This window comes from Ruditapes philippinarum, unplaced genomic scaffold, assembly GCF_026571515.1.
Source record: "Ruditapes philippinarum isolate M1 unplaced genomic scaffold, ASM2657151v2 ctg13516_1_1_1_1, whole genome shotgun sequence".
Classification (NCBI taxonomy): Eukaryota; Metazoa; Mollusca; class Bivalvia; order Venerida; family Veneridae; genus Ruditapes; species Ruditapes philippinarum.
In genome coordinates, this window is record NW_026865983.1 from 1 (window position 1) to 20,438 (window position 20,438).

At 31.3% G+C, this 20,438-nt stretch overlaps 3 protein-coding genes across 4 annotated transcripts; 1 reads left to right on the forward strand and 2 right to left on the reverse strand.

Moving 5' to 3' along the window:
- Positions 1-5,174: 5,174 nt before the first annotated feature.
- LOC132730936 (uncharacterized) lies at positions 5,175-8,889 on the reverse strand. Its single transcript, XM_060717019.1, has 4 exons — positions 8,363-8,889; positions 8,080-8,116; positions 7,608-7,715; positions 5,175-6,708 (listed from the first exon to the last, which is right to left on the reverse strand). Exons 1-4 carry the CDS (start codon positions 8,660-8,662, stop codon positions 6,284-6,286), a joined length of 870 nt encoding a protein of 289 aa, XP_060573002.1. The 5' UTR covers positions 8,663-8,889; the 3' UTR covers positions 5,175-6,283.
- An 898-nt stretch (positions 8,890-9,787) lies between these two features.
- LOC132730937 (uncharacterized) lies at positions 9,788-16,396 on the forward strand. 2 transcript variants are annotated; one of them, XM_060717020.1, is made up of 4 exons: positions 9,788-10,064; positions 11,885-12,114; positions 12,908-13,025; positions 13,226-16,396. In XM_060717020.1, the coding sequence occupies exons 2-4, from the start codon at positions 11,926-11,928 to the stop codon at positions 13,675-13,677; spliced, it is 759 nt and encodes a 252-aa protein (XP_060573003.1). In that variant the 5' UTR covers positions 9,788-10,064; positions 11,885-11,925; the 3' UTR covers positions 13,678-16,396. The 2 variants fall into 2 exon arrangements, with proteins under 2 accessions (XP_060573003.1, XP_060573004.1); XM_060717021.1 differs by lacking the exon at positions 9,788-10,064 and adding an exon at positions 11,044-11,302.
- A 748-nt stretch (positions 16,397-17,144) lies between these two features.
- LOC132730939 (uncharacterized) lies at positions 17,145-18,809 on the reverse strand. Its single transcript, XM_060717022.1, has 4 exons — positions 18,666-18,809; positions 18,174-18,335; positions 17,855-17,930; positions 17,145-17,458 (listed from the first exon to the last, which is right to left on the reverse strand). The coding sequence occupies exons 2-4, from the start codon at positions 18,333-18,335 to the stop codon at positions 17,145-17,147; spliced, it is 552 nt and encodes a 183-aa protein (XP_060573005.1). The 5' UTR covers positions 18,666-18,809.
- Between the last annotated feature and the right edge of the window lie 1,629 nt (positions 18,810-20,438).

Sequence of the window (20,438 nt, forward strand, 5' to 3'; positions counted from 1 at the left end):
AAAGTCGAACTTAACAAGTTAGTTGCTAAATTACTAACTTATATATTATATTCATCCATTTTTGTTTAAGCAAATAGATGTGCATCTGGCTATGCGCTTGAACAACAGAAACTATAAATGAAACAATGCAACAATGCGAACTCACGATAGGACAACAAAGTTTTGCCCTCGGAAAAACAAAGCCTCGGAAGATGTTATGCAAAAACATGACATATTTTATGTGAAGTTCTGTTTTTTTGTCGCCCCTTCATGTCACTGCATTTTCGGATATTGCGGCGCAATAGCGAAAATGCGACATAGCGTAAGTATGCCACCGTTTGATTTGTATACTAGGCTTTTTATACTTATTAAGTATTGTGCACTATGCTGTTCTTTCTCTTACTTGTATATGTAGTTCTTTTCTTTTCTTTTCATTTGAAGAGAGTGGCATTGATGAAACGAAATCAAATTGTATGATGAAGGGAATATAGCAAACGAGTTAGATCTAAACATATGAACGAGATACATATAAAATTAGTAAAAGTATGCAACTCGCCCCACTTATCTAAATGTGAACTCCATAACTTCAAAATTTTGTCACCATTTCAAAATCTTCGTATCAAATGGTAGGGAATTGATTACTCATAAGGGAAATAAACTGTCATTACAATGAGTACAAGAAAAGCATTGATGCAAAGCATCAAAGGGCGTCCAAGCAAGAAATGCAGCAATTGAATTGTATATTTTTTGTAATAATCTATTTTGTTATATGAATAATACATTAATATTAGCATGTTACATGTAATATCGTGATTAATAATAGCAACAGATATGTACAAACATTTATAATCCATTTGTGTAACGCCTGATCAACACCACACTTGTGTATTGTCCCTTATTATGTTATCGCTATTAGCGAAGACCCCTTCTTAAGATATCTGTTCACACTTAGTACAAATATGACACTGGTTATATTACCATGTTGATCATGTTGAGCATAATTGTTTTATTATACAATAATTGTAAGATCTATTTTAATATTATTTTTTACATATTTTATGAATATTGTTTTCTTTTTTGTGTGTTTATGTGCCATTTTAATACTGATTTTTTAAGTATACTACTTTTTATTGTAACCCAACTAAGTGACAAACATTCACTTTGGAAAAAAAACTTATTTGTCTGTAACGATATCAAACATCTACTCCAAAACCGGGATAGACCGGACAATAAACGTGTGATACTATTCGCCGGTCTCTAGTAAATCACGGTCAAAATAGACCGGGAGAGACCGGGAATTACCGATAGGAGACCGGCGAATTGTACATTCCTCTATAAACAGATTTTCAGACTAAGGTCATCATTCTATTTACAGCTTTCGGATACATGTAAAACAATAACATACCATGTACTACAAAATGATTAATAAAATCCCGAAGAGCAATATTAATTGACGGAAAAGATTATTATTTCATTTGAATATATTTGCATTGCGAAATTCTCCAGTTCGCTATTCATTGTTTTACATATCTTAAATAATCAAACACCCTCATACCAATCGGAATGATCGGCTATTATAACCGACTTAAAAGCGAGAAGTTACTGTCGCCCTTTCTCATTCCATAAGAGGCGCCGCGCTTCGGCGCGGACGCCAATAATAAGTAGATATCTAATCTCGAAGTCACCGCAAGAGAGAAACAACTGAGATGTGATCGGTGGGTTTTGTAAAAATTACCCGACTGAACGGAACCACAGGTGGCAGTATCAGTGTTTGGACACCCCACCCCTCTCTGCCCCTGGACCCCTACTACAACCCTGAAAAAAAATAATTCAACACTCTAAGGCTTACTAAAAGGTACCAAATACAAAACCACCGATGAAATCATATAAAAAAAAATTTTCCACTATCAAAATTATAGTTATAGAAAGGTGAAAAGCCTACTATATGTTTATTTGCCAAACAATGCGGAACACGGGAAATCGTCGTTTCGGCTACTGAGGCGCATTCCGGCGGGATTTCGCTGCATCATTCATTAACATCAATAAAAAGAACTAGAATTCCACAGCTTATCTAATTCAAGTCCAACGAATATCACTATCATTCCGATTTTTTCTGTTTCACGGTATTTTTTTAATTGTCGTAGCCATTTTGCAGTCTGATACCTGGGTTGAAATACGCGATCTGATTGGACGAGCCAAATTGGACGTCCAATCAGATCGCGTATAACACATGTAGGTATCAGAATCCAAAATGGCAACGACAAGTAAAAAATTACCGTGAAATAGAAAAAATCGATATAATATTGATATTCGTCAGACTTGAATTAAGTAAGCTGTGGAATTCAAGTTCTTTTTATTGATGTAAATGAATGATGCAGCCAAATGCCTTCGGAATGCGCCTCAGTCGCCGAAACGACGATTTCCCGTGTTCCACATTGTTTGGCAAATGAACTTATAGTAGGCTTTTCACCTTTCTATAACTATAATTTTGATAGTGGAAAATTTTTTTTTTTAATATAATTTCATCGGTGGTTTTGTATTTGGTACCTTTTAGTAAGCCTTAGAGTGTTGAATTTTTTTTCAGGGTTGTAGTAGGGGTCCAGGGGCAGATAGGGGTGGGGTGTCCAAACACTGATACTGCCACCTGTGAACGGAACAGTTTTATTCGAATTGAATGAATATTTCTTTGTATTGCGCATTTAAATATTATTAAATAAATTATTATTTGCAATAACTGTACAATCAATTCATCATATGAAACTATATCGAACCTTTATCTGATAAGTCAAATCCTCAATCGTAATGAAAGTAACCGCTGCAGCAGATTGCTCCTCTTTATTATCGTACGGAGTATTTCATTGATCATGTCACATTAAGATGAGTGCTGAAAAATGAGCGGCGACCAGTTGCATACCTTTACTAAATTATATGTGTCATACAACACGCCGACCACCTGTGGTCTTGGGATGTATTTCTAAATCTTGAAGATCGTATACATATAGTTAAATGCATTTAATCCTTTTCTTGTAGAATGATTCCAGTATTACTACATGAATACTGACTTATATCCCGCAGGATATGTTGCTTGCTTTTTACATCTAAAAAAATATGTTCGTGTTTAATTGTTGCGTTCTGCTTAGGCATGTTTTTCAACAGTAGCTTGCATTTACTGTTGCCGTATCTGTCAAACTAAACCTGTAACTATTGAACTTTTACTCATCTATGTTTTCCTTTAGGATTCCATTCTATTTATCTTTATTTTGTATAGATGTAAGCACTGTTTACAGGGTAATTTTAAATGATTTAAGAGGATCAGCAATCTTAACTAAGTCGTTTATGATTTATCTTTGGGAAACAACAGGTTTTTGCGACGGACGCGCCCTCAGGCGCGTTCAGAGCTAAGTCATCTACACATGGGATTTCGTCGGCTACAATCGCGCAAAGTGTCCTAAACCGATTAACAGCCCAAGAAATAGTACATGAATTTGATCCTTCAAAACTCCCATACTTTGTCGGGATATCTTAAAATCTTCCATATTTAGCCTTTTCAATTTCAAATTAAGTTATCCAAGTTAAAATATGAACGTATATTATTGATTAAAACGTTGTAGTCCCGTAGTATTATTGCGCAATATGCAAATTACTGCCGAAACGATTTACTGCTGTCGAAAAAGTAGGACAGCAAATTATACTACAATAAAGGTGTAAGCTCTGAGTTCCAAGACATTATTAGTAGGAAATAAATATTTCTACTTTATACAAAACATTATTATTAACAAATCAAAAGTTTTTCGTGACTCTAGGATAACTCGCGCATTAATAAAAGAAGAACTATTTTCGTGACTCATACCGCGGGTTTAGCTGAATATTCAGCAGTTATTAATAAATTAGATACAGTACAATGGTTAGTATAAATATCTATTTTTGAAAATGCATGTAAGAAGAGAGTTTTTCAACCCTTTACCACCATGTAGTCTTTCATATAATATAAGTTCTACTTCCGATTCTTGTGGTTTGTTTACATATTTTTCTAGGTCACGTTATTCTAAAAATAGATTCTGCTTCACCTGGCCTGATTTTTGGACAGGCGATTAGGGAGTACACATTATACATGTAATAAACCAGCGGATTACATGCAATACTTTAAGAAATTCTATACAATTGTTGGAAGCAAACAAGTTGAAAATGGAATTTAGTGTGAAATTGAAAAGGACAACTAAACACAGTAGTGCTTAAGTGACATTTAAATTAAAATAAAAACGATGTGCTCTGGCCTCTACATCTTTACCTTGTAAATAAAAAAAATATAAAAAATACACTAGATCTATTAATTGCTGATGATTTTAACTAAAACTTTTTTAATGAGACATATCCAAGAGAAATAAAAATACAAATGACTTATATTTTATTGTCTATATGCCCACTATGATATAACAAGAAGCAATTCTAAATAGCATTCTCAAATGTATAATGTATTATGCTTGAAGTTTATTTGCATGGTTTTATTTTAGAAATATTTCTTTGAATAAATCGATAAGAACACTGATATACAAGTTTGACCAGAGTTTTTAGGCATAAAGTTCATTCTGTATTTAAGTGCTTGAAAGTAGAAAATCTGAATTATATCAGTTTGGGACACAAAATATATTGCTCTACAAATCTCGAACTTGTATGGAACAAATTTTCTCTGTTATATATTTTGTGTTTTGTTTTTGTTTTTGTTTTTTTTCTAAAAAAAAGCCTTAATGTCTCTCCGGTTGCATGTCTGTCGCATTCAGTGCTGCAGCACTTTGATTCTATAGAGTTTCTTTACTGCTATTTGACTTTTAAGCTATTTGTGGCTGCTTAAAATGTGTGTGTGTGTGCGCGCGCGCGTGTATGTATGTGTTTTGCATTATGTTCGCTGGGATTCTACAAACATATTTTGTGGTATTTATCTTCTGCAAAGACATAAAGTACCTTCCCAATCGGTTTTAAACTATTCATTACTTTGACCAAACGTATTTAAAATTTCACAAATAAAGTCGCCATGTATAGACAGTGCAAAATTACACATCGCATAAAGTACATCCTTAATGCATTTTATACATATATAATAGTTGCATGACACTTAACAACCGAAAATACAGAATATAGTTTTCATATATACATGTATAACAGAATTAGAGAGTAAAACAAACAAATAAACATGAATGAGAAAAACAACAACAACATTTTTATTGTCATAAATGTTACAACAGCATTATATATTATATACCATAAGCATTATTATAGTGATACAAGTTCAAATACTAATAAAAAAGATTAGCACGGGAAATATATTTACAAAATGGACATATTTCCTTTAGGTGATAGAAAAATTTCAAATTGTATTAATGGAGGTCATCTACAGTAATTATGTTTTAGATATATATTTCTCAGTTCTATTTGCGTGGGACAAACCAAAGGAAATTATATTCATTTTCGACAATTTGTACAAATTCATAAATTAACGTAAAATATAGATATGAATATTGTTTGATTTGGATAAAATTGACGTAGTTACATTATTTATATAAAGAGGAAAGAGGGATCATGATTTAATTAAACTGTTATATTGATATACACTCTACAATATATAGGTATTTACATTGTTGCACGTTCCTTTGTCATATATTCTGACTTGCATTCTATTGTTTGTTCTTGAAAATATCTCGTTTATCTCATGCTTACATATATTCGAAGGTAATTGATGCAGTCATTGAAAATTTTAATGTGACTTTAATGTCAATCTTATTTCTTTTTTCCTTGATAGATCATACGTGACTGGTTAGGTTGCGCTAGTTTATTGGTTTCTAATTTTTTCAAAGCACTCATGTTAAGATAATGCAACTTATTTACTGAAATAACTTGATCTTAAAAAGGTAAAAGTAAAGGACAGCAAGGATATTCCAGCAAATATTCATTGTCCCTACTTTTTCACACGTTTTTTATGGTTTTTATGGTATTGCAACGTTCTAAAACGTCAGAGGCGAAAAGGGGTTTGTTATGTTACATTTCTGCTAACCAATCATCGTATATTTGCGCATTTTGGAGCCTCGTTATCATGCTTTCTGTGGCGGACAGATAAGACTAAGATAATTTTTGAAATCGACTTTGTAGTGTAGTTTGCTAACTTTACAGGAGTAAACGTCTCATGTCTAAAATAGTACCCGTATAGTGTACTTGGTTTATCTTGTCATTGCCCTGCTTTTAAGAATGCCTGAATTCGAAAACGCATCAAGATTATTAATATGTTATGTTTACTATGCCTTTCTTCATAAATTTATGACAATGGCATTATTCCGAACGTGTTTCCGACAGATTCAAGGATTATTCTGTTCGCGCCCGATACTTTGACATAAACAGACTCGCCTTTTGTGACATAAACATTGCCTCGAGTTGACAGCGATGTGGCGTCGTTCATTTTGTTATTAGTAATGTCATTTGTACATGATGTGTTGAATGATTTGAATGAACTAAGAAGAATACGCTCGTACCCTTTCCTGTTTGCACAAACATATAGAGCAAATCTGCACATTTCACCGAGGTTCACCATAGGTTTAGTTAGATTCATCATAACAGTTGTATAGATGAAATAAAATCCACCTTCGGATACTTTGATTTCTCCTTTATGGTATTCGACATCTTCAGATATAAAAGATCGCTCTGGGTGTTTGTCCCAGTTTATGACAGCATTCGATTCTCCAACTTGATAAAAAGAAAAGAAATCATTGAACGGGATTCAAATCATTTTATTTCAACAAAATGAAAATATATGAGTATGCTTTCCATCAAACATTGAAGAAATAATGCCCACAATATACCTTGCCGAGTTTATCGGACTGAATCCGGGGTTTGGGGGATGTTTGAAGCGTTTGCGAATGATTATTAAATCACTGCAAATAAGTGTTCCAATCTTACTGAAGCTCAGATTTACTTATTTCTTACATGTAGATCTTATTGCCGCCGTATATGCTTTGCTTTCATTGTGTTTTGGATTTCCTGAGAAAGCTATTTTCAACCATGCAATCAAAGCGTCTTTTACAAATATGTATTTGTCGAAGTATCAAAATTTCATTGTCCGTGGAAGTAACACAATTTTTGATTTAATAAGAAAAAAGAAGAAATTTAAAACAAATTAACTAGAAATAACAAACTCAATTTTAATTGGCCAGCTTGTTATGCCAGTTTCCCTGCCACAATGGAAAAAGACAGGTTTATTCTCGAAATCGTGAAAATTATCTACTCAGTATTGGTTTTCCAGCGATTAAAATTAGAATCCGCATCGCTTTCAAAATTGTGAAAGCTCACCAATGATTGGCTGTTTGAAAGGTCACGAAATTGTGACAACCTGTTGGTGGTCGTCCGATCCTAATGCGAGTGTTATTCAGGAACTGATGAAATGTTATCAGCGTGAAAACGTTCAGAAGTCATCTACATTATATTTATGTGAACTTAGTGGTTTTGTACCAATTAGATTTGTGAATATCGATATGTATGTATACTTATCTTTGCAAATTATTTTAAAACCATACTGTAATCAAAATTTAGAATCATTTTAAAAAATGGATCAGTTAGATTATAATGGCGATAACAAAGAGAGGAACCTTTGTAGGTTTGGTGTTTTGACAAACTTCTGAATGCTGCAGTTCGGCGACCCGAAGGCTCTCTTAAACTTGTGTTGCCACACTGTAAATATCTTTTACCTTCCTGTCCTGATCAAAATAAAAAAAAATATAATGCAGCAAAATATTTAAAGGTAGATCTTAAAATATTACAGCAAATAAAAGTATCAATTATTCGTTTAATCATACATAACATCAATTATATATATATATATTTTTGGGGTTCCACAAAATAAGTTCTTAGATAATTTTAAGAGGCTTTCCTTCCCGTCTGCAATTTAAATAAGCAATATCAACCGAAGGGTATTAAAATAAAACAACAAAAGCAATAAAATATTTTACAGTAACATAATTACGGCACCAGATTTTTAATTCATTGATCGTTTTATCAATATCTTGAAAATAATATTTTGAAATTATTTACTATTAGCATTTTGAAAAGAAGTCATAATACCTGAAGCAAGCCGTATTCGTGATTTCTTTTCTACAAACTGTAATTATCATAAAAATTTATGTTAATATTCCTTGAATTTCTTTTTTACAATGAAATGAAACGTTGTTCTGAATTATCAAAATATGTCATGGAAGTGCACGACGTTGAACAAATTTTACCTTTAATAAAAAATTGCAAGTAAGTATTTCGTTCCTTACAACATATATTCAAATCTAATTTTTAAATCGACATTGATGATTTTTCGCTGTTTAAAAAAAAACAAAGGAAAGGCATCTCAAGTAACCTTTTGCAGTGGCTCTGTAAGGTTCCGGAAGCTACAGACGTATCTATTCTTCAGTAGGTAGACGTCAAAAAGTTTCTTTCTCACTTTAAACGTGACGTCATCTTCATCCGGACTCAATGACAAGTCGTCACAGAAATATGCAAAATTCTGAATTTCTTTTATGAAATATCCTGAATTAATTAATTGATCTTCTTCAGTTTTTACTATATATAAAACGATGTTAAGCCCGAGTATAAACACAGATGAAACTGTCAAAACACTTATACACACATGTCCAATTGTGAATTTTGAAGGCATCATAAACTAAACATGTACAAAACGAAAAAGGTTTTACGTTACCATTTTAGTCGCATAACTGATATAATTATGATTTACAATTCTTGACCTACTAAAACTTTATCCAGGTTATAATCAGAAACGTTTTAAGTGGAATCAATTACGTTTTACTTTCTAACAAAAGATCTTATTGTAAAGATCATTTCCTAATTAAGTAATTATAAGAGCGGATTATATTTATTTTTGAAAAAGCGAATTTCCTTGACCTTATCTCTTTCGAGTGTGCGTGATAAAGTCTGTTTTTACAGATATACATTATTATTTTTGATCTTGTATTTTACGTCGTACAAAACAGAAAATAGGTCATATGGCGACATTCCAGCTTTACTAGTGTAGGAAGAATTATCAAAATTATTTATTGCAGATACAAACGGGCATCTGACTAGAACAAACGACTTTCTGTAACCTCTAATGATCATTTAGAATCCGCCGACGCTTGTGTGGCTCGAACATTACCGTACTGAGAAGTTGTTTGAACCATGTAATAGAAAGAGCATCGAAACACGAGGCTATCTGATTTGTACGAGGGGCCGTAGACCCAGAGTATTAATCAGACTGCTGAGTGTTTTGATGTTCTTTCTCTTTTGTATCATAGTCAAACATAAAAACACATTCCCTGTTGTTGCAATATAAAACCCTAGGAAAAAGTAACCAATCAACGAGCATCTGATTATATTTCTATCGCTTTCTCTTTCTCTGCCGTCACAAGTAAACCCCAGCAAAAAATGAGCTAATCAATGGGCATGCTCTGGAGTGCATGTAACTATAATACCTGTGCGTCAGTTAACGCAATGTGCGATTTTAAATCTTACACATTTTCAACAGAAAGGATACATCCCTATTTATATACATCATAATTTATAAATGTTTATGACATGGTAAATGAGTGTCCACAATTTTGTAAACTGCTGGTATATTAAGGCTGATATAAAGTGCGACTTTCTTATACGTTTGAAAAGAGAAAAACTCTTCCACCCTTTCATACAATTAAAGAGTAATTTACTTCAAACTTTGTGTATTATACGCACATTTGATTTTAAACGCACAAAAATTGTCTTTTTTTCCCTTCAAATCGATATAGCTAACATGCATTGGTCTATAAATAATTCGAGTGAATGTTTAAGGTTCACATTGACGAAACCCCTAATAAACCAACATTTGAAAGACATGTTTGTATCCAATATCACATCAACCTGGTTGTTTTAGTATTGATATGCATATAAGTACATGTATTGTATTTTAGGCATGTGTTGTAGCTGAAACACCTTATATTATATGACGAAACATTATCCTATTACGTCAATAACACAAGTGCGAAGATGAATAACAAAACTTTTGTTCGCACGTTGTAAGGGAAGCAATCCAGGTAAAATGTTTTAATTCTAAATATTGTAATTGTATCATACATAAATGTAAACATATTAAATGTTGTTATATACATACTATCAGATTATAACATTTCTATCATGTTGCGCATTAAGAGAATAATTATAATGGTACAATTTAATGAGGAGATTTGATGTCCGAATGATTGTTTCTCGCACTGCCACTATTTCAAAATATTTTCATTATTTTTACCAGTGCCCTACTTATCATCATTATTAGATTCATCAACACACCTATAAGGTATCATCATCATCATCATCACCATATTATTATCGTCATCGTCGTCATAGTAATCGAAATTGTCAATTTTATCATCATCGTCATCATCATTTCATTCATATAGGTTACACGTTCCAAAACTAAAAACAAAAAGCGTGTGTTGTAGCTGAAACACCTTATACTATATGATGAAACATTAGCCTATTAATTCAATGATACACAAGTGTCGACAGATTAATTGTAGATGAATAACAAAACTTTTGTTCGCACGTTGCAAGGGAAGCAATCCAGATAAAATGTTTTAATTCTAAACATTGTAATTGTATTTTACATACAGGCATCATTTGATGTTACATACATACTATTAGATTATAACATTAATATCATGTTGCACATTAAGAGGATATAATGATACAATTTAATGAGGAGATTTGCGATTATTAAACCTATGTCTAACATAAAGAATGTTACAAAACCTTACAGTATGTAATTTTGTTTCTTTTAAATGTTGATATACATTTTTGTACAATCCCTAATGAATATTTGTTATAAGATATAATTGTCAAAGCATTATTTGGCATTGCAAAATGATGACAATCATACTGTTAAAAACACACTGTAATTGTGATAAAAACTTCAATATATTTGCATAAACCTTGTCATTTTGTTATGTCATAAAAGCTGATGTATTTAATTCTTTTACCTAAACGATAATAATAGAATTCGCTTTTCCTGTTACTAAAACAAACATTTTGGGTAGTCAGGTACACAACTATAACAGTTAGCACAACCTATCAAATTACTGTGTCTTAATCGTTGTCAATTATTATTTGATATAGAGGTCCCTATGAACTTTCTATACCAATTTTTAATAAATTTAGGAGTGTCCACGGTCGAGTGATTTCAAACCACTTACCCCTCACAACTGTGGTTTCAAATCCCGTCAGTGACTTTGGTTCTTTCATGTGATTAACTATTCAGCAAACCTACGGAACACCGGTATATAAATCTTTACATGTTGGTTCAAACAATAACCTTTAAGTTAGTGAAATTTAAATACATTCTTGACTTAAGTGTCTCCATTCACAATAAAAAAATTGATAAGCTCCCACTGTTCTGAATTGTCCTAATATCTGGTAATAGTTTGTCTGTTTGTTTACACTTAAATTTTCAATTGAAATAATTCACAATGAAAAAAAAAAGAAATCTAGACGTGGATTGTTATTTTTTTTCCATTATTTCCTTTTAAATAGTTTTGTAAAAAGATTCCAGATTCCATAAAACCTTATATTGGGCGCTCGAGATACCAAATACGCTTATAATCAAATACATTAAGTGAAGAAAAGTCTGTTAAATTTTAACTTGTAAATCAACTTCATTTCATATCAGTATTTGTCGCATTAGATTTAAAATTACTTGTCCCATTCACATTTCTTTTGATTGAAATGATCATCTTTCTTTTCGATGATGCAATAGTATTTTATCATATCTATTGGTAGTATAGCACTACAGTTTGTTTATTTCCGTAAAGTAGATAAACCAGTTACTGTATAAGCCAATCAGATTTAATTTGATTTTTAGCTTTAGATTAAGTGGTGCCACGCCTTGGAGTAGAATTAAGAATGAATATGAAGGTCATTCTAGTGAGCGGACTGACATTTGTAGTGTTGGTGTGTGCTGTTTTGACTCTGTTATGGAAAGTATCTAGACCAACAATAACACCAAGAACAAACAATATGTGTTTAACGGATAAGCTCGGAACACTTCAGTGTGGACCTTTAGAAATAAAGATTACGGAGTATGTTGAAAGGGTGAGTATATCATTATCATACTAAACATCTAAAAGAAATGCAATGCATTTTATCATGTTGAAATGCAATGTAATATCGACGTTATTATAATGAGTATGAAATCATGATAGATGAACAGATTTGAAAAATATTTTTGATATGAATCTGAATTGTAAGCTACATGCCTCCAGATGAGTCAAAATATTTCAATAAAATCAAACTTTAGAAAAATACACTAAGATGTAAGGAAAAGTAAAGACTTCAAGATTAAAGTAATATTTAACATATTATGTGCGATTAACGACCGATTTTTCAGTATCGACAATTATATTTCTACTACGTTTCTAACGCAGTAAAGCGTTTTGTGCATATTTTGATCACTTTTTGGTAATTTACGTGGAGTGTAAGTGCTATTGATAATGTGTTAATTGCTATCTTTTGGTTACTTCACAATTTTACACATTCAAATACATTTTCAAAATTTTCATGAAAATTAGCATGGATCTGGAGGCGGGCTACTCAGTGCCCATGCGTAACTTTGTCAAACTTAAATATTGTATTTTAGTACGTTTTTATTTAACTCTAATATGGATACAATTATTCAAAAACGTTAAATATGTTCAATTAATGATTGTTGTAATATTTATCTTACGATGAACCTGACATACATGATAGTGACTTTGCAATGTACTTAATTACATGTACTATACTTTACTAAATAACTGCATATAGTCACGTGACATGATCGAAAAATTTTGACATATATCATCTGCATTTCGTATTACGATCTTAGTGTTACTATTGGTTTTTGAAGGTTGTCCAGGAAAAACAAGATGAATTAGAAAAACACAGCCGCCTTGCAGAAAATGAAGTTCGAAATCAAATGATATTTATCAAACTTATTGGAACAGAACTGCCAAATAAAAACTATGGTAAACCAGTCTACTTTTTGTTCAACTTTTGTATCAAACTCAAGTGCAATGTTGTCTTCTCTTACTGAATCTTTCATTATTTTTGTACAAAGTTTTAAGTTGTAAGTTTTATATATCACAAATCGACAAATATTTAACTCATAATTATTTATATTTATTGAATTTAAGTGTCTGTAAAAACAATCCATTTATTTTATTAGATAAAAAAGAGGACGGGATGACACTTATAAGGGAATGGCAACCTGACAAAGATATGCTTGAACATGGAGAATTTAGGTCTAACCACATGTCGTACACAAATGGACATATCACAGTTCCTTTGAATGGTCGTTATTTTGTGCATTCATTTATTGAATTTGTGGTACCACCTGACTTTTCAAACGGAGTGTTTAGTGCTACGGATTTCAGAGTACAAATCAAACACAGTATATTTCGTTCATGCAAGCTAGAAAAAGAGGACACGGAGGTTATGTCTAACATTGAAACATATCTGGTAATAGACAATGAAAGCTTGTACGTGGGTGGAAGTCAAGTATCTTCATTAGTCAAAATGGAGGCAGGAGACAAGCTTTCTATAAGATTAAGCAACATGACATTTTTCCACAACTCAAAAAATAATGAATTTACTGTTAGATTAGTTGAGTATATTTAGGATAAGTCGAGTATATTTAGGGTAATAATATATTAAATAATGAATTTCTGGTCAAGTTACTTTATAGAAAATAATTTTCATTACCTCCTTTTATTTACATGAAATGTTAAATTCGGTAATATCTTTATAAATAATGCCTTTTGAAACTTACAAAATTGATAAATCTTAATTTGAGCATCATATTTATAATATAAAACCATAAAAATTTTGAGTTACAGGATCTTTAAAATTTATCTGAAAATACTATATTAGATATTAGATATTTTCATCCCTACTGTGCTTTAATAATTTCATAAAGGTTTTTTTATTTATTTGTTGTTGTTGTTGTTGTTTTTGGGATTTTTGTTTTTGTTGTTGTTGTTGTTGTTTTGGTTTTGTTTGTTTTATTTTTTTTATTTTGTCGTTGTTGTTTGTTTTTTTTTCGTTATGAAACCAATAATAATTGTAAACAGTTTTTATCGATTGTCACAAAAGTGCTGTTTTCAAATTATCACCTTCCAACATTATGTTTAATGTATGATTCTTTTAACTTTTCACTGAGTCAAATTATTAGAAATAAACTGTATAAATAAGGGAGAACAATCTGCAGCACATATGCACTACGGTAATATGTACTGTGGAGTTATCCCTCTTCGTAACTGGTAATTCTATAAAGAATGCCTATATACTGCTTTGTATGGTATTTTAACCTTTGCCTCATGTGAATGTATTGATGATAGATGAGATTAATAGATGAGGTTATGATTAAGAATAAAATCTAAAAATGTTAAAAGGTGTGAAATAAATGAATACATCACATACTGTAAATCACATTCAAGTTTTATATACGCTAGCATTTGTCAAAATAAAAGATAAAGTATTACATGTATTTAATGCTTTGATAGTTTCCATTTTACTTTACGCTCTTAAATACCTTATATATAGTTCAGTCACAGTTATTAAGTATTTTGTATAAAAGTCAACTTACTATTTTGTTACGTCTATGGCAAATGATTTCACATCAGAGTAATACATATCTAACGTGCTCCAAATCAATTATAACAATATAATAAAACATGCTTGCTCTTTCTTAAGGATGAAGAATATATTCATTTCTGGGGCTTAATGTGCTTTTTATGTGATGATGTATTTTAATGTAAGACATATGAATATTCTTTTCTATTCTTTGTCTTATTCTTTCTTTATTAAACAGTGTAAAATAATAATTGTATGAAAGATAAACATCTACACCAATCATTTTATCTTATCCTTACACATATCAAATTAACAAATTCTGACATTAAAGAAAATGCAAACGTAGTTATTTGAGTTTGTTAATGATCATGAAATGTGTATTATCTATGTTCCGTTTTACTGGCTAAAACAACATAGATCCTTACGTGTAAAAATATTGTTGTAAACGTATTTTTGAATATTTTAATAGGCTCAATAGGGAGAACATCAGATTTACAAACCAGTGGCCTGTTGGATCGATTCTCGGGCGAGGCGAAATTTCTCAATGGCAATATATCTCATTGTTTTAATGATCATTTGTTTCTCACTGCAGATTTATAATCTGTCTCTTGTGGCGAAATTGATAATTTCTGGTTAGACATTCAGGAAACCCTGCTACGCTAGGTGAACCGTCCGCCAAGCTATGACCAAAAATGTCATAAATTCGGCGTACACATCTGACAAACAAACAATCTGTATAACAGAAAATATCTATTGACACGTGCTGCATTGCCAATATGTCATAATTCAAATATATTTGAAATATATTTTAAAAAACCTTTAAACTATCAAAAGACAATTATCAAAACAGTGTTTATATATTATAAGTTTATTAACTATAGTAATAACAAATGAAACCAAAAAACAATCAATTTTATATAAATATCAAAATACTTTCAAATGAATATTTTCAGTCTATTACCTGTATATAAACTTTCAAAACGACATAAAGGAGGACTATGCTTCCAGAACTTTATTACTGTAAACTTTTATCCACAATAACTTGTAATGACAAGAGCCATTTGAGCAAAATATTTTAAAATATTTACAAAGTAAATAACAGGAACAGATATACAATGTGTACGATATTGAAAAATGAAAGAAGTCTAGCTTGTCATACAATTGTCATAAATCCTTCTTTTCATACAACTTATTATTAATTTATACTAATATAAGACAATAAATAACACGGTGAGATCATATTTGGACTAAAGATTGGTCAGACGAACACATAAAAAAGAAATTCAAAACATAATGGTAAAAAAAAATTGAAACAAATGTATTGCAGGTTCCCATCAGGTATACTAGTATATCACAGATTCACATAAATTTAGCAGCTTCGCTCTTTCCTTTCCTGGCATTATCTCTCAATAACACCTACACCTGCCTTGACCTAAGATTAATCACCACTGTCTTTACCTAAACGTTGTTTAAAGTAGCGGCACTTCTGTTTAAAATGTAACAATTTCAATTAACCATATAAATTACAATGATATTATTTCACTTGTTAGCTATTACATGAATTAAAAAAAGGTGGTATATATTTGTGTATTTTTAAAAATCACCCCTTATACTCGTTATGTAAATTTGTACTGCAAAAACACATTATGTCTTCATGCCAAATTCTATTCCAATTGTATCTATCGTTTTACCTATGACAAATGTGATAGATATGAAATGGTTATACAATAGGAGTAGCTGTATTTGCACCTTATATTTGACTCGAATAGATGATACTAGGCTGGGATCTAACGAGGTGTGTACATGTACATATTTGCTTTGTTTAATTTATAACATATGTAATACAATCCAACAGGAAGAAAATAGTAACGATGTTGATGTGATATCATTACGTTATGATTTGTTTGAACATAAGAAGGTATATGATACAAATCATTGGGTATCTCGATTAATTGTTTGTATTTGATTTCATATATGTAATTAGAATGGATCACAAGGCGCTTCAAAGATCTTAGCCTAATAAAAACTAGTTAAGATAAATACAAGTTCCATATCAAGATACTCCTTTTGTATCCCCATTGTTTTGTCAGTTGAAGTTTCCATGTTTTCACTCGTCCGTATCTTTACCGTAGTATTCATGTTTGCTATGAAACACTGTAAAGTAAAACAAAAAGTTTATGTCATTTCTGCGTGATGGATTTACGAAACCCTTTAAACCAAACACGCAAATGCAACAGCCGAGTTAATTTTGTATGTTTTATGACTCAAGTCAGTTCAATTAATATTTATTTCAGTCTCATCTTAAATAACACATTCACATACATCTACTTAGAACATTTTAATAAAACAAAGTCATTTCTTAATTGGAAGTACAGTTGAATAATTTGACATCTTTACATTTTAAAAGACCAGTAATGAATCTTTAATTTGGGTAGCTTTAAATTCAACATGGAAATGATATGTGTATAGCTGACATCTGCCAAACTACGCCTTTAGACAGCTATGAACATGTTTTAAAAAAGCAGTTCAAACAAACGCATACAACATGTAATAAATACATACCGGATATCTGGATCGTTTATATCATCAGCTTTTTGTTGCTTCAGTGTACCAAGCAATGATGTCTTCCTTCGCTGAAGCGGTTTTCTTTTCAATGTCTTATGACGTGTTATTGCAGCTTGGGGAAGATGGGTAGTATTTTTCCGATCATGTTTCAAAACATGTTTCAATTTATTATAATGTAACATGTATGACACGAGGATAGGCAAAGTTTCTTCCTTGCGTGTTGCAATGGTGTCTTGCTGTTGATCATTGTGAACCGTTGTACCTACAGAAAAGGCAATATGCATTCATTGCTGTATAAAAATGGCAATACGCTTTCAATGATGTATGAATAAAGCCACTTTCGTTGAAAGTAGTAAGGATACTACAACGGGTCTACTGCATTCACAGAAGTCCTAGATTGGTTCAAATAAAGTTCCATTTGTTATTACTGTCGTTACAAAACTAGTATCTTTAAACTAAGATTATAACTATTGATATTATTGTCATGTATTACTTTTTTAATTTCCCATTTCCATTTTAATATATTTGAATTTTCTTTTATCTTTTCAAAGCTGTCGTAATAATTGCGTAAATTGTATTATTGTGCTCATGTTACTAATATATAGTTGATATAACTCTACAACTATCTATATTACGTCATGTGTTTAAAATAACTTACCTAGATAAGATGTCACCCCATTTTGTGCATTTAGTATATGGTTAAGTGTCACTTCTTGTGTTTTTGGTGTGCTTTCCTTTAAAACATAAAAAGTATAATAGTTAACTTTTTAAAATGTCTTGAAACAACCAGTAGAAAAGCCAATAACATATGTATTTTGAATTGTTTGGGAAACCAAGAAAAAAGGATTACATCGGCGTTACAAATAGAAATGCTAATCACAAATTCCCAATATGAACATGTTTTACCAATCTGGTAAAATACGAACAATTTTAACATGTTTCATAAGAACGGTTTGTTATTAAAGTGTGAACGTTACCTTAACATCTGTCATGGACATGCTGTGCTTTTTCCCGTGCTGCATGATGATTTCCTTTGTCACGATGGTTAAAACCAGCGACATTATGACTGCCATTAAGATTAACATCACTTTTTCACTTGTGTCCATATCTTTTACTTTTCGCATCATTTTGCTTCTCATCTATTTGAAAAACAATTTCAAAATATATGTTTTACAATAAATGGGAGAAGATGGGTAAGCGGCCCATTATCTCAGTCGGTAAAGCCGCGGAACAGTATTCCGAATGCCCTGGGCCCGAGTCCCGGTCAGACTGCACATTTTCTCAACCTGTGACATATAATATTATTTAACATATAATACAGTTCTTTGAATTTTCAACCAATAAACCCCATATTAACATTACAATGTAAGCAACGCAGTAATTGTTACGACGATAAATTATATTAAGAAATGTTCCAATGTCCTCGTACATGTATATTTCTACATATATATTTCTCATTATGTACAAACCTTTTATACTTATTCGCTCATAAACACATGTAGTTATCAGATAAATTGTCACTCTATAAGTTGTCCAGCGTTAATATACACTTATTCTTTGGATTCTCCCACCTATATTCTGCACTGCGCATAAATAAGATAAAATTAAGTACGATTAAATACGCTAAGTTTGAACATTTATACTTTTCTACGCAGTCTTCATTAATTTCCGATGTCCACGACAAGTATATTATACTCGATTAGCTAATACGATACGTATCAAGCCGATCAAAACTATTTTATCACGTCATTGTAAATTGAAAATTTAACTATATTTGAAATTTATTTATATTTATCCAAAACATCCATTGTATATATTTATTCATGATCTCATATCATCATGTTTCATACGTTTTTTTAACATATTGTCATGTATTTTCTTCTAGTTTCCACAATTATAATTACCATAGGGATAATCATACAAAGTTGACCTTCTGTATAAAATATTGATTTAACATTTCTTTAAAGCAGGTAGTATAAAAATACCTATTATGCGTGTTCAATGTTTTACGCTATTATACCTATTATTGTTAGGTAGTTTTTATCAAACTCATTTATATTTAGATAATATTTAGACCAGGGGCTAAAATATTATGTCATAGAATGGATGGAAAATCAACTACGAATTCAAGTGCATGTATTTATTTCAGCACGTGATAATACGTTTTGCATTTATCAAGGTAACATTTAACTGGGCCAAATGTTTCGTAAATAATTCCTTAGCGATAGATGCTATCGGATATGAAAACATATTTTACGCAATTATGTTACGTCAACTATTGTTTTTAAAAAGTGTGTTTATTATGATATAGAGAGAAATGCAATCCCTAAAGAACGTCCTGAACGACAAAACTGAAAATGTTGCAGGCTCGGTTTGATTGAGCGTGTTCAAGAATGGTACTGGTAAGTGCAAGCTACCGTCTACGCCCCCTAGCACCGGTTAAGCAGAATTCAACATTTAAGAAAACAAATGGTGATATTTTGAATTAAGACAAATTTAAAAAACTGCTGATGAAGTGGACCCTATAATGTCAGTTGTTCAAACGTCGTATATACTGGTATATACATACAATGAAATAAGTAGTGATCCATACACAGTAGTCAATTTAGTCTATAATTTGATAAAATCAAGTAATCCTTGTTAACTTATGTTTGCTACAAAACATCAATCGTTTTTCTATTGCCCACAACAATTTTAATTTCAAACCTTTACAATGTGTTACAAGGATTCTAAATAAGAACTATTTACGAAGAATCATAATATGTATTTACTTTCCACGAAAACTCATTTCGTATTCATCTGTGTATTTACATGTATATAACATTTGATGTAATTCGTTGCCGTTGCTATGCATTCGGATTTGTATTCTACACAACGTAATTATTGTCTGGTTTCTAACACATGCTAGAATATTTGTAAAATATAATTAAAAAAAATAATCCGAAGAAGATGCAGGTAAGACTTTTCAGCTAATTAACACTGTACATGTACAGGAGCTCACATCAGTTGCCATATTATATTAAAAAATATCAAACGTGCTTAAGAAATTATTATAAAGCTAGCCTCTGGCCAGCGTTGAAGTCATAAATTTACTGGTTTATTGTATTTTCTGATCGCAGATCAGGAAATACAATGCTGACATTCAATCTCTGACACAGAATTTCACGACAAACCTAGCAACAAGTAGCTCTCAAAACAGCTTTAAACTAGCAATGTAAAAAGAAAGAAGTATTTTTATTTTG

What these genes read in the sequence shown, in the direction of transcription:
- LOC132730936 (XM_060717019.1), bottom strand. Translation starts at nt 8,662, where the DNA reads ATGATGCCTTCAAAATTCACAATTGGACATGTGTGTATAAGTGTTTTG. An exon ending in TTACAGAGCCACTGCAAAAG is followed by an intron (nt 8,117 to 8,362) that starts GTTACTTGAGAT and finishes TGATAATTACAG; the next exon opens with TTTGTAGAAAAGAAATCACG. An exon ending in ACGAATACGGCTTGCTTCAG is followed by an intron (nt 7,716 to 8,079) that starts GTATTATGACTT and finishes TATTTTGATCAG; the next exon opens with GACAGGAAGGTAAAAGATAT.
- LOC132730937 (XM_060717020.1), top strand. Translation starts at nt 11,926, where the DNA reads ATGAATATGAAGGTCATTCTAGTGAGCGGACTGACATTTGTAGTGTTG. An exon ending in TTACGGAGTATGTTGAAAGG is followed by an intron (nt 12,115 to 12,907) that starts GTGAGTATATCA and finishes TGGTTTTTGAAG; the next exon opens with GTTGTCCAGGAAAAACAAGA. An exon ending in ACTGCCAAATAAAAACTATG is followed by an intron (nt 13,026 to 13,225) that starts GTAAACCAGTCT and finishes TTATTTTATTAG; the next exon opens with ATAAAAAAGAGGACGGGATG.
- LOC132730939 (XM_060717022.1), bottom strand. Translation starts at nt 18,335, where the DNA reads ATGAGAAGCAAAATGATGCGAAAAGTAAAAGATATGGACACAAGTGAA. An exon ending in TGTCCATGACAGATGTTAAG is followed by an intron (nt 17,931 to 18,173) that starts GTAACGTTCACA and finishes TATGTTTTAAAG; the next exon opens with GAAAGCACACCAAAAACACA. An exon ending in TGGGGTGACATCTTATCTAG is followed by an intron (nt 17,459 to 17,854) that starts GTAAGTTATTTT and finishes CCTTTTCTGTAG; the next exon opens with GTACAACGGTTCACAATGAT.